This window comes from Leopardus geoffroyi, chromosome B4 (genome assembly GCF_018350155.1).
Source record: "Leopardus geoffroyi isolate Oge1 chromosome B4, O.geoffroyi_Oge1_pat1.0, whole genome shotgun sequence".
NCBI classification, from domain to species: domain Eukaryota; kingdom Metazoa; phylum Chordata; class Mammalia; order Carnivora; family Felidae; genus Leopardus; species Leopardus geoffroyi.
Genome location: NC_059341.1, coordinates 139,248,668 through 139,261,632, shown reverse-complemented (window position 1 = coordinate 139,261,632; position 12,965 = coordinate 139,248,668). Strand labels below are relative to the sequence as shown.

The 12,965-nt window shown below is 57.6% G+C and overlaps 1 protein-coding gene across 2 annotated transcripts in view; it reads left to right on the top strand.

Annotated features, from left to right (window-relative positions):
* The window catches only part of CELSR1 (cadherin EGF LAG seven-pass G-type receptor 1), a 140,388-nt gene that overhangs the window by 92,954 nt on the left and 34,469 nt on the right, over positions 1-12,965 (top strand). For both annotated transcript variants that reach the window (XM_045464452.1, XM_045464451.1), the window contains exons 6-9: positions 4,482-4,639; positions 5,681-5,844; positions 6,302-6,427; positions 7,932-8,098. In XM_045464452.1, the coding sequence (XP_045320408.1) occupies positions 4,482-4,639; positions 5,681-5,844; positions 6,302-6,427; positions 7,932-8,098 (615 nt within the window). The remainder of the gene's footprint in view (positions 1-4,481; positions 4,640-5,680; positions 5,845-6,301; positions 6,428-7,931; positions 8,099-12,965) is intronic.

Here is a 12,965-nt window from a genome sequence, read left to right as displayed (position 1 = left end):
GCGCACAGAGTCTCCGCGCGCTCTCCTCTGCCTGTGCCAGATCCCCGCGTCAGCGCCCCGAACGAGCGGCTCAGACTGCTTTGTCTTTTTCAAACGCGACAGGTGGACGCACAGAAGTAAGCCCGGTGCTTCCACGGCCCTCCGATTTCCTTCCCGCTGGGGATTCCGTCGACGTGCCGGCCACGCGGGAGGGGACGCGCGTTGTCTTCCCCGGGCGAGAACAGATGACCTGAGCCCAGATCTCATGCACCTGCTGCTGTCTTTGTTCCGCTTCTCCGTCCTGCCCCGTCACGGCTGCCTGTGCGGTGACGTGCGCTCGGCCCACCCCGACCGAGCGCTTTCCCTCTGTCACGCGTTTCCCTGCCGGTGACCGTCTCCGCAGGAAGGCCACATGCTGTCATCCCCGCTTTAGAGACAGAAATGGGGATGGCACTGCCCAGAGGTCGTCCAGGTAGAGAGTGGCCACGGGGGTCGAGGAGGGTGGAGGCCCGTCCAGAAAACTGGTTTTTCTTGTTGAGATGAAACTCACATCACATAAAATGAACCGTTTTATTTTTTTGAAGTTTAGTTTTGAGAGAGAGAGAGGGAGACACAGAATCCAAAGCAGGCTCCAGGCTCCGAGCTGTCAGCACAGAGCCCGACGCGGGGCTCGAACTCACGAACCGTGAGATCGTGACCTGAGCCGAAGCCCGACGCTCAACCGAATGGGCCACCCAGGCGCCCCCCAAAATGAACCGTTTTAAAGTGAACAACTTGGGGGGCGCCTGGGTGACTCAGTCGGTTGAGCGTCCGACTTCGGCTCCGGTCACCATCTCACGGTTTGTGGGTTCGAGCCCCACATTGGGCTCTCTGCTCTCGGCACGGAGCCTGCTTCAGACCCTCTGTCCCCGTCTCTCTCTGCCCCTCTCCCCACTCATTTTCTGTGTCTCTCTCTCTCAAAATGAAATACACTTTAAAAAGTAAAATAAAATAAAGTCATAATAAAGTGAACAACTCTGTGGCACTCGGTGCATTCGCCACGTTGCGCAGCCCGCTGTCTCCGTCGAGATGGGAAGTATCTTCAGCCCCCGGAAAGGAAACTCTGTACCCACCAGCGGTCTCTCCCACTTCCCCCCAGCCCCCGACCCCCCGTGCCTGCTTCCTGTCTATGGACTTGCCCCTTCTGGGCATCTCTTGGACACGGAATCCTACAACAGGGGGCCTTGGCGGCTGCTGTCCCTCGGCATCCTGTCCCGGAGGTTCATCCGGTCGGTGGCTGGTGTCAATTCTTTGTTCGTTTAAGGCTGAATCGAACTTCCGTGGAATGGAGAGGCCACGTTGTGATGATCTGTCCTTCTGTTGCCGGACGTTTGGGTGGTTTGTGCCTTTGTGCCCTCGTGAGCAGCACTACCGTGAACACCAGTGAGCGGGTTTCTGTGGGGGTCTCTGTCGTAAGTGTCTCGGGTCTGTCCCCAGCAGCGGGCGTTGCCAGGTCCTTTAACCTGTGTGTGTAAGTCGTGCGTCTCAAGTCCCCTGCCGTACGGATCTCCTGTACGATGGCCGCCCCCCCATGCTCTCTTGGTGTTCTCCCGCCGGGGCTGACCGTGCGGTGGCTGTCGTCACGTGCGTCAAGCAGACTGGCGGGCGTGTTAGGTCGCTGTCCCTCGTGCTGCGTGTTCTGGGGCGGCCTCGGGAGGGGCGGGATGGTGGGGTTCTCCCGGGCACTTCACTGTGTCTCCCCTGCTGGCCCTTTCAGTTCTTAATCTGAGAATGTGGGGTTCTGTGGCCCAAAGGGCCATCGCTTCTGACCTGACGGCCCCTGGGTCCGGGAGCAGGAATCGAGAAGCAGGTGTTGGACGATGTTTATCGGAAACTCTGTTCTCCTAAAAGTTGCACTTGCTGCTTTGATGAAGTAACACCAGGTTTTGAAATCTCTCTCTTTTTTTAAGCTGATTTATTTATTTTGAGAGAGAGAGAACAAGAAGGGAGGGGCAGAGAGAGAGGGAGACACACGATCCCAAGCAGACTCTACGCTCAGCACAGACCCCAACGTGGGGCTTGATCCCATAAACCGTGAGATCATGATCCGAGCTGAGATCACGAGTTGGACGCTCAACCGACCGAGCCCCCCCAGGCGCCCCTGAAGCCCGTCGTAAGGGTGGGCTGCTCTAAATACCAAGGTTGATTTTTGCGGGGGTCGGAGGGGGGAGTCCTTGCCTCGTTTTCCCGCCCATCCTGCCTGGATCCTGGACCTCTGAGCCGGTTTGTGGTTTTGCAAACAGGAGCTCTGCCTCATTAGAGCTTTGCAAGTGTAAATGCCATTTTCGTCTCCAGAGAAGTCTCCCGCCCATCCCCCCAAAATGCAGATTATACGTTAAAGATAACTCGGGGCCACACAGCCTGGGGACGGTTCTTCCCCAGGGATGGCAGCTAACACTTAAGCGTCCTATAATAGGCACTTGTGCCTGTTTTCCAAAGCAGGCTGCTGTAACAGAGCGAGCAAGCACATTATTTTTTATACTCATCTGACTTGAATAACCAAAAGCGAAATCTTTAAGGATAGAGCTTATCAGGTCTCATGATCATCAACTGGTATAAAAGAAACTGAAGAAGCTTATCCAGGAACTAGGATACCAGGCAGCATTAGATTTACCGAAGAAGGCTTTCCAGGAGACTCGTGTATCTCATTTAATGCCATTCTTGATGTCGCTGTAACATAGTGAGTACAGGTATTCTAATATTTGTATTTCTTAAAGACAGGGAAACTGAGGTTCAGTGACAGGCCTTGTGCAGTCAGATGGTTGGCCAAGAGGGAGTGGTAGGCTTCCCCGGCATCACCGGGGTGTACAGTGGTGCAGGCTGTGCACTGCCCAACTTGGGACGGGGTGGGGGGGGCACCACCAGGGTGAACAGGGCACCCCCTGGCATCACACGGTGTGGCCACCTGGCTGAGCTTCTGTTACCAGCAGCTTCTTTGTCCTGCCTTCTGGTCCAGTGTCCCCCATCGAATGGATGCTTCTTTGTTCCTCTGAAAACCTGAAGATTTCTTTTGGCATCCACTGTGTCGTCGTTATTTTCCTATTAAGAGGCACGGAGGTGATTTAGTTAATCCTCTATTATGTTTACAGCTCCTCGTTTCCAATACTGTTGTAAAGAAATACAAGTTTGTATCGTCTCATAAACACAAGCGGATCCCAGAACTCTCAAGTGGGGACACTGGGCCTGTTGGTTTTGGGGGTGATGGGAAGGATTGCTGGGGGCTGGAGAAGGCGTGTGTCTGTGGGGAGGAGGGAGTCGTGTGCCGACTGGGAGGCCTGGTGGCACTATGCGGACCACCAGCCACCCATCTGTCTGCGGGTTGGACAGACGGGGAAGGTTGCCTGGCCCAGCCCATACCAGCCCTCTGGCCACCTGCTATATTTCTGGAACTTTGAGACCCGCACACTCACGTTGTCAGGCTCCCGGCCTCGCGCTAGAAGGATGTCCGAGGGCTGTCTGGGTGGACGTGCTCCGTGTCCTTGAGGGACAGGCCAGGAGACCGGTGGGGGACACCCGGGGACAGGGGCGGGGCCGGCTGGGTGTTACTGTCACTGGACACTAACCACAGCTTCCTTGAGAAGGGAACCCGCTTCTTCCAGAAGTGAGCCGGTTACCCCCCCAGTCACCGATTCCAGAGGAATTCTTGTAACCAGCCCTGGGTGGGGAGACTGTGTGTGAGGCCCGCAGGGACGGCCAAGGGGGGAGGCTTAGGAGGCAAGTGGGGCTTGGCCTTGGGGCATGAAGGGTGGTTGACTTTGGGGCCAGTAAAGGGCATGGGAGGGTCACTCTGGGACGAGGAGAGGCCCCTGGGCCCAGGAGTGACCAGGAGCACCCGGGGGTCCACGCTCTAGGAACATGGAGGGGTGAGCAGGAGCCCGCTCGGGAGGCGTGTGGCCGAGGCGTCCCAGGGCTTTGGCGTTGGCTCCTGTAGCAAAGTACCACAAACTAGGTGGCTTAGGACAACACGGTGATGGAGGCCAGAAGGCCGCGGTCACCGTGTCCGCAGGGCCCAGCTCTGTCAGCGGGCACCAGGGGAGGGTCCCAGATCCCGGTGGTGCCGGGGAGCCCCTGTGCTCCTTGGCCTGCCGACGCAGCGCTCTGTCTCTGCCTCCGTTGCCACGTGGCGTCTCCCCGTGTGTCTGTCTCCGGGCCTGCCTTACAAGGTCACCGGTCACATCGGATCAGGGTCCCCCCTGCTGTGGCGTGACCCCGCTTAGCTAATTACACCTGCAGACCGTTCATTTCCAAATAAGAGCACATTCGGAAGCTCTGGGAAGGACGTGAATTTCAGGGGTCCCCAGGACAGCCGCTTCGGGAGAACTAGTTTAAAACAAGGCCGTCCACACGTGGCCTGGCCACGTCCTCATCCCCTGCGGACGGGAGGCATGTGCTGGCGCTGGCGAGCCCACCGCGGGCGCTTGAAGGGGACGCACTCATGCTTTCCGTGCTTTCTGTTCTCACAGCCCAACATCGGCCGCCTGGGCCTGCCCCACGGGCCATCTGGAGAGAAGGTGGCCGTGGTGACCGTGGACGACTGTGACACGGCCGTGGCTGTGCGCTTCGGCGGCCTCGTCGGGAACTACAGCTGCGCTGCCCAGGGCACACAGAGCGGCTCCAAGAAGTGAGCATCCCCGGGGGCTCGGCGGGGGAGGCCCAGGCAGTCACCCCCTGGGACGGCTGCTCCCAGCAGGGTCGTCCAGGGCGGGACCCTGAGGCAGGGCACCTGGGGCCCCAGCGGCCTGGCAGCCCCCGTCCAGGCTGGAGTCAGATTCCCTCCCCTTGTTTGGGGCACCTTCCCTCTGACACGTTAGAACCTTCTAGAATAAGTCCTCTCATCAGTTCTGCCGAAAGTAATGGCCAGACCAACCCCGAACGGCCTGGCTTGTGACGGCTGGCTCGATGACCCCAGAGACTGTGGGATCGCTGGCCTCGATCCACCAGGCACGGGTCCCTGCGGTCCGGTGTTGGGTCAGTAAACCTCCCTCTGGTACGTCCCGGAGGTTTTCTGTGGATCATCCTAACTCGGAAGCCCAGACAGCCCTAAGGCCAGTTTTGTGATGCCGGCCCCACCAGCCAGAGCTTTGCTCCTTCCTAATTGCGCTGTGGTGGAGTATTCAAGCAGCTTTCGACATCCACAGTTGGAGGACCCGATCCGTGCTGGGCATGGGGAATGAAATATGCCTGTTTCCCCCCACCCCACCCAGCTGTGCCCATTGTACCGAGAAGAAAACTGTCGCCTGGAGACATTAGACCCCTTGCCCAAGGCCACCCCGCCGCTCGCATGGAACCAGGGCTCTCGTGTGCTGTGACCTCTTTAAGGTCATCAGAGCCTGGGGGGGGGGGGGAGGGGTAGTGCCACGATTTGGCATTGACTCGTGCCTGCTGGGCTGCGTGTTTGGCTTTGACTGGCCCAGGCAGTGGGTGGGACTCCCGTTTGCCCGGCTCTGATGCAGGTTTGAGGAGTCTGAGGCACAGAGAGACGTGAAAGCCAGTGGTGGCCCAGAATCGGGACCTGCCGTGTGTGGTCTGACCTGTGGGCTGCCCGCCTCCCCTCCTCCCCGTTCAGTTACGGATGTTCAAGTGGATGGGTGTGCCTGGCGGCCACCGGGATGTTACGGCAGCTTCAGGGCCCCGACGCTGCCTCTCACCTTTGCCCCCGCAGGTCCCTGGATCTGACCGGCCCTCTGCTCCTGGGAGGCGTCCCCAACCTGCCCGAAGACTTCCCCGTGCACAACCGGCAGTTTGTGGGCTGCATGCGGAACCTGTCCGTGGACGGGAAGAACGTGGACATGGCCAGCTTCATTGCCAACAACGGCACCAGGGCAGGTGCGAACGACCGCTGGGGCGCACGGCCGGGCGTTGGTGGCCTCCTCCACGTCCTGGGCAGTGACTTCTTCCTAGAGCTGACCACACCTGTGTGCAGCTAGCGGTGGGCCGGTAGGAGGGGGGCCCGGGCTCACGGATGGGCTGCTCTTGGGGCCTGGGCGTTTGGGGTGCCTGTGACACCGCCGGGCTGGGCAGGGCACTCGGTCCCCCGGTCTTGAGCATGTCACCAGGTGACCCGACGTCCCTGGACACGGGCAGGGCTTCCTGTACCATTCCGGGTCTGACCGTCGGACTGCCACCAGAGGGTCCCGGCCTGTCCGCCTCCCCTCCGGGCTGCTGTTCACCGGGCTGCTTTCGCACCGCGGGGTTGGCGTCGGGGGCAGTGACCGGTCCCCCCGAGGCACGATCCCTTCCCGTCTCCCGCTCTGAGACCGTACCACGTGCCCTGTGTCCTCAGGCTGTGACGCTCAGAGGAACTTCTGTGATCGGACCTGGTGTCAGAACGGGGGCACGTGCGTGAGCAAGTGGAACACGTATGTGTGCGAGTGCCCGCTGCGGTTCGGCGGAAAGAACTGTGAGCAAGGTAAGGGCCTGGCATCCGTGCCCGCCCGACCTCGGGGCCTCGGACGCATCGCTGTCGGGTGACGGGGCTCACGCGGGCTGGCGCGGCCAGGGCCGCAGCCTCCGATGGCGTGTGCGTCCCCAGGCCTGGGCCCGGCGGGGAGAGAGGGTGGGGTTGGGGGGGTGCGCAGGAAGCTTGGGCTGCAGGGGGGGCCCGGCCGCCGGTGGGACACACACCCACACCCAGAGTTCCTGTTATGGAGGCCGTGGGGCCCGGCCGGCCGTGGCTGTGCCAGAGTGAACAGATGCCAGCATTGGATTTGTAAGAGCAGGAAACAGACGGGCCGGGGCCCGTGAGGCTGTGGTTCCCCAGAGGCAGCCGCCAGCTGGCGTGCCCTGTGCTGTTGGCGGGTGCGCCCCACCTGGGGGAAGTTCCTCTGTGTGACAGCCGGGGTGTGGAGGACACGGGGCGGCTGGCCGGCACCCCGTTTATGCAAGGGTAACACACTGGATGGGGTGTTGATCCACCTCTGTGGTCCCCCCCCCAAACATCTGGAGCTCTTGGCTGGCCAGCGGCCTTCCCACCTCTGTGCCCACGACCAGGAAGAGAGAAACAGTGGCCCGTATGCCTGGGCATCGGAGCCCCCCCCCACCAGACACAGATGAGGGCTGGTTAGGCTACAGGGTCGGGGTGTTTCTTTTCGGGAACACGTGCGTGGTATTCATCGCAGGCTCACACCGTCCCACCGGGAGACCACCCTCCCCACAACCCCGCCCCCGCCCCCGCCCCTGCCCCATCGGCTCCCCACACAGCCCCGCCCCCGTCCCGTGGTATCCCCGCACAGCCCCGCCCCCACCCCGTGGGCTCCCTGCACAGCTCCGCCCCCGCCCCGTGGGCTCCCCGCACAGCCCCGCCCCTGCCCCTGCCCCATCGGCCCCCCACCCAGTAGGTGTCACGTGGGGCAGGGAGGTTGGGCTCACCGGGCCCCCCAGCACCCCATCTGCTGAGCCCAAGGATTCTGAGCCACCACATCCAGCCCGAGAGCCCCCCCATCATGCCCTGGCCAGGGCTGGGAACCCCCAAGCCCCAGCCTCACTCCGCGGGAAAGCGGCGCATGCCCTACCGGGTGGGCTTCTGTAAGCCGCTGGCTCCTGTGCTCGGAGACCTAGAGAAGGATGCCCGAGACTGGCCTTAGTTTTCATTTGGTTGGTTCGTTTATTTTTGAGATAGAGTGTGAGCAGGGGAGGGGCAGGGAGAGAGGGAGAGAGGAGAGCGCTGACAGCTGAGAGCCCGATGTGGGGCTCGAACCCACGAACCAACCGTGAGAGCACCACCTGAGCCGAAGGTGGGCGTTCAGCTGACCCAGCCACCCAGGTGCCCCTGAGACTGGCCTTTGTGTTGCAGTGAAAAAGGCCCAGAAATTTTTCCCTCCCCTCTCCCGGGAGCCCGTCCTGCCCCCCTGCAGCCGGCAACGGTTCTCAGAGGCTCGTCTGATACCTGGGGCCCCGCGTTTCTGTGTCCGCAGTCATGCCTCACCCTCAGCGCTTCAGCGGGGAGAGCGTCGTGTCCTGGAGCGACCTGGACATCACCATCTCCGTGCCCTGGTACCTGGGGCTCATGTTCCGGACCAGGAAAGAGGACGGTGTGCTGATGGCGGCCACCGCAGGCATGGCCTCCAGGCTGCGTCTCCAGGTGAGGGGGGACCACGTCCCACCCGGGCGAGCTGAGTGGTGTAGCCAGAGCCGTCCAGGCAGCACCCTCCCCCCCCCCCCAGGAAGCACGGGCTCCCCGCACACGCAGGCAGGGAACCTCACCCCTGCGCCGCCTCCCTCCAGGGAACCTCACCCCTGCGCCGCCTCCCTCCGCCCGCACCGGCCCGGCGGGGTCCCCAGAGTGAGGAAGAAAGGAAACACGAGCCTGCTTTCCCAGCCAGCCGCACAATCCCGCCATTCATGCCAGGGAAGAGCGCAGGGAATCCGGTGTGCAGCCACGATTCCCCCTGGGGGGATTGATTCCAGCACTTTCTTTTCTTCCATTATTCCTGAGACGGGGGGTGGGGCGCACGGGGCCGGCTGGACCCAGCATCCCAGCTCCTCAGCTGCAAAACTCAGCCAAGGCGTGTTGTAGACAGCGGCTGTGGCCTGGGGGCATTTCGGAACTAGAGGGGACGCAAGCTACACCTGCAGGTACAGATGGGGGGCCCGGGGCTGGGGTGCCGCGTGCAGGTCTGCGCCCCGCGCTCTGCCGGGGCTTTCCTCGAAGTCCCGAACGCTGAGTCTCCTCCCGCCTGTGCTCTCTTTACCTTTTTGCAATTTGCTGTGTTGTCTATTTTAAATGTCAGATAAGCAGAGTTCCTAAAAACCTTTTATTTTCATTTTTTTTTAATGTTTATTCATTTCTGAAAGAGGGAGAGAACACAAGCGGGTAAGGACCAGACGGAGAGAGGGGGAGACACAGAATCTGAAGCAGGCTCCAGGCTCTGAGCTGTCATCACAGAGCCCGACGCGGGGCTCGAACCCACGAACTGTGAGATCATGACCTGAGCCGCGGTCGGACACTTAGCCGACTGAACCACCCAGGGGCCCCTCCTAAAAACCTTTAAGAAATGGTTTAAACACACCGTATTCGTTAATCTCTGTGCCACAAAGAGCTCCCCCTGCATTTTCCCAGCTCCACAGAGATGTCACTTGGAAAAACAAGGAAAGTTATTGCCGTTTGTGGAAGTCACCCAACGACCCTGTCAGGCTGCCTTCGTGCCTCTGGCCCAGTGTCCTGGTGGCCGGAGGGAGGGGCTCTCACCCTCGACGCCAGCCTGCGGTTTTGCGATATTCGAGGGCCCAGGAGACCCTGCCACCCGGGGAGCCTGGGTACGGGCCTGCTCTCTCTCGGCTCCTGATTCCTTCTGTCTACAGTGACGGGGGGAACAGGAGGTTCTTGAGTAAACCCTCCACCTCCGAGCCCCTCGGCCAGGGGGCCACACCCAGGGATTGTCCCTCTTAGAAAGCCCACTTTCTGACCCTTCTCAGAGCTGATCTGCCTCCTGATGCAGCAGCGGCACGTGGGACCTGTTCCTCGCCACTGCCCTGGGCCCCGGGGACTGGTCCTTCTGCCCAGTGAGGCGTGGCCTTAGTTTCCAGAGTAGGCTGTGCTGCGGTCAGAAGGTCAGACGTGAGATGGACCCCACGGAGCGTCCACTCCAATCTCTTTTTGCTCAGCAGAGGCCTAGAGACTCTGGGCTCTGGGCCCCGTGTTTCCCTTGTGCCCCGGGCTCTGGAGTGCCCACAGGACCCCTCCCATCGCCCCTGTGGGCTGTCCACCTGGAAACACTTGGAAATGGCAGGGGCAGCGGGTGGGGACACAGGCACTGTCCAGCGCCCCCTGTGGGCTCTGTGTCGGAGGTCAGTGTGGGCAGGACCCCGAGGGCTCCCAGTGGACAGGCAGGCCCCAGACTCACCCACAGATCAGTGAGGACAGGATGCCAGGGGGCCACGACTCACCCTGTCCGGGCAGGGGGCTGGGGCTCAGAGCCCCGACGGAAGCCTCTCTGTCTTCCACCCGCCCGGCTCACCTGCGTCACCGCTCAGCGGCATTTCCAGCGCGGACCCATTCGGGGGTGCCGAAGGGGGTACCTCTGTGCATCCGATAATTTCAGCTGTCACTGTTTCTCCTTAGTAACTCGTGACTTCATAGGTTTCCAGGCAGTCCAGAAGCTAGGTCCGGGCCAGAACTTGGCAAGCACACTTTGGCCTCAGGATGGCATTTTTCTCTGTGGTTATCTCACGGTGGGAACAAATTAAATTGGCTCTTTCGATTCAGGTGATGAATTGGAACTTGTAGGTTGTCCTTTGGCAGCGGGGTCTCTGTAGGAAAAAAGTATGCTTTCAGAAGAAACAACACTGAAAGCCACAGACTCCCGTATTGTTTGAGTAATTACGTTATGGGTAGCTAATCCAAAAATTTAGGTTTTTTTTTTTTTTTTTTTTTGGCCAGGGACTGTGGCCAGCCCCTCCCTGTGGAAGGCTGGGTGGTAAGAGTGGTGGCCTTGGGGGGAATCCTCCAGACCTCGGTGGCCACCCAGAAGGGCGCTCCAGGGCCCGAAGGCCGGTCAGCTGGGCGTTACTGGAATGTTCTGGGTTATTGCCATGTGGTGTGTTTGAACACAGGCCTCCTGCAGACCCTGTAAGCTCTGTGGGGCAGCCGCGTAGGTGTTCCTGGCCTCCGCGGCAGGCCAGACAAGCTACGTAGTCCTCCTGCAGCCCAAACAATTTGGGTAATTGCACTCAGGCGCCCTCGCTTCGCCTGCATTGTCAAGGGAGGTAACCTGGCCATTGTTGAATGCTGCCCCTCTTAAATCCGGCGACAGACCTGAGGTGGTGAGCAGTTACTGTGCATGGGCCTGGAATTCATTCTGTTGCCTTTGTCTGTAGACATATGTCATTTTTATTGTTGATCCACTGGCTTCGGGGTTTTGTTGCAAGGAAAGAGCATAGCCAGGGAGATTAAGGACATTGACTTAAACTTCTGTGGACAAATGGAGACAAAGCCGAAAAAGGTAAAAAAGTCCTCTTTATTTCACTCTCGATTAAGACCCAAAACCAAAAGGGGCACCTGGGTGGCCCAGTGGGTTGCGCGTCCAACTTCGGCTCAGGTCACGACCTCACGGTTCGTGAGTTCGAGCCCCGCATCGGGCTCTGTGCTGACAGCTCAGAGCCTGGAGCCTACTTCGGATTCTGTGTCTCCCTCTCTCTTTGCCCCTCCCTTGCTTGCACTCTCTTTCTGTCTCTCAAAAATAAATAAACATTTTTAAAAAATGAAAGGAAAATAAACATTAAAAATTTTTTTAAAAACACTAAAAACCAATATACATTATTGGTTGCGTAATCCTGGTAATCACTTAAAAACATTTTCTGTTTCCCATTATGATTTCTTCTTTGATCCTTGGGTATTTAGAAGTATGTTTCTGGATTAGCAAACAGGTGGCGTTTTCTAGTAAATCATTTTGTTGTTGATTTTTGCATAGTTGCAGGTCAGGGAAGGCATGCTGTGTGATTTCAGACCTTTGAAATGTGTCAAGACCTGCTTCGCAGCCCGGCATTTCATCGTTTCTTTGTGTATGTCCCACCTATGCCTCGAAAGAATGTGTGTTCTATAGCTGTGTTCTGTAGTGTCCTATATACATCAAGTGAGTGAAGTTTGTTAATTGTGGCACTCAGACTTTCTATGTCATTGTTGATTTTTGTGTCTGCTCAGTTGCTGAGAGAAGTGAGTTTTAAAAGTTTGCAACCCTCATTGTGGATGTCTCTCTTGTTCCTTTTAGTTCTGTCAAGTTTTGCTTTATACATTTTGAGGCTGTGTTGTTAGGTGCATACAAATTTAGAATTGCTTTATTTTCCTGGACAAGTGACTCTGTCATACTATGAAAATTGCCTTATGTCTAGAATTTTTTGTTTGCCTTCATGTCTACTTTGTCTCCCTTTGTCTCACTCTACTTTGTCTCACGTTAATAGAGCTACACCAGCTTTCTTTTGGTTGGTGTTTACGTGATGTGTCTTTTTCTAGCCTTTACTTTCAACATTTCTGAATCCTTATATTTTATGTTTGTTTCTTTTAAGCAGTGCATTCGTAGTTGTTTTTTTTTTTTTTGTAACCTATTCTCTTACTTGAAGCGGTCTTTAAACCTGAGTATCTTAGATTAGTTGCAGTGCTATTTTCCCGTCTCCTTACATGTCTTTCAACATGGTAGCTTCAATCTTGTCTCCCGAAGTGTAACATTTACCTGCAAAAGTAAGAGTCTAATGGTCACCTGAACCTGTCTCCTTGAAAGTTCTGTGATTCCTCAAGTCTGTCCTCGAGTCTGTGTCTGATGATTCTATTTTATGGATCCACCCGGGGCGGTGGGGGCGGGGGCAGGGGTGGTCTGTTTCCATCCATTCTTTCTTGTGTCTCTTGGTTTTCACACACACTGTCTTATCTCCTTGGGTATGTGGTTATTTTTGATCGAGTGCCGAACATCATATTGAAAACACAGATAATTTGATGCCAGAATGGTGTTGTGGCTGTCCCTCGTGTTTGCTTCCGACGGGCACCCCCACATACCTTGGGTGGGTTCCGAATCCCAGGTTCTGTCATCCTAGCCCCAGGAGCCTGGAAAGCTTTCCTCCTCTTTTAGGCTCAGCTGACAGCCATCAGTGGAAGGAAACCCTGAGCTCCTTTCTGCAGATTTCCATTTTCTACCTGGTTGTGGCTCTGTAACCCAGCCTTGAGTCACTCAGTACTGCATCTTGTGTTTCTCGGTGTTCTCAGGAAGAGGGTTGGTCCATGAGGGGAAACGAGATCTTGGCGTTTTCTTAAAACAGGAATGTCTTAGGCCAGTTACTTTGCCTACGGCTTTTTTTTTTTTTTTTTTTTTTTTTTTTTTTTTGGTACGTATATATAAATGTGGTGGCTTGAATCCCATCTCAAAAAGTGGAACATCTGCCTCCACAAATAAGAGCCCGGTAATCATCTGAATCTGTGACTGTTCCCAGTAATGAAGCCCCACGTGAGTTACCTTACCGGC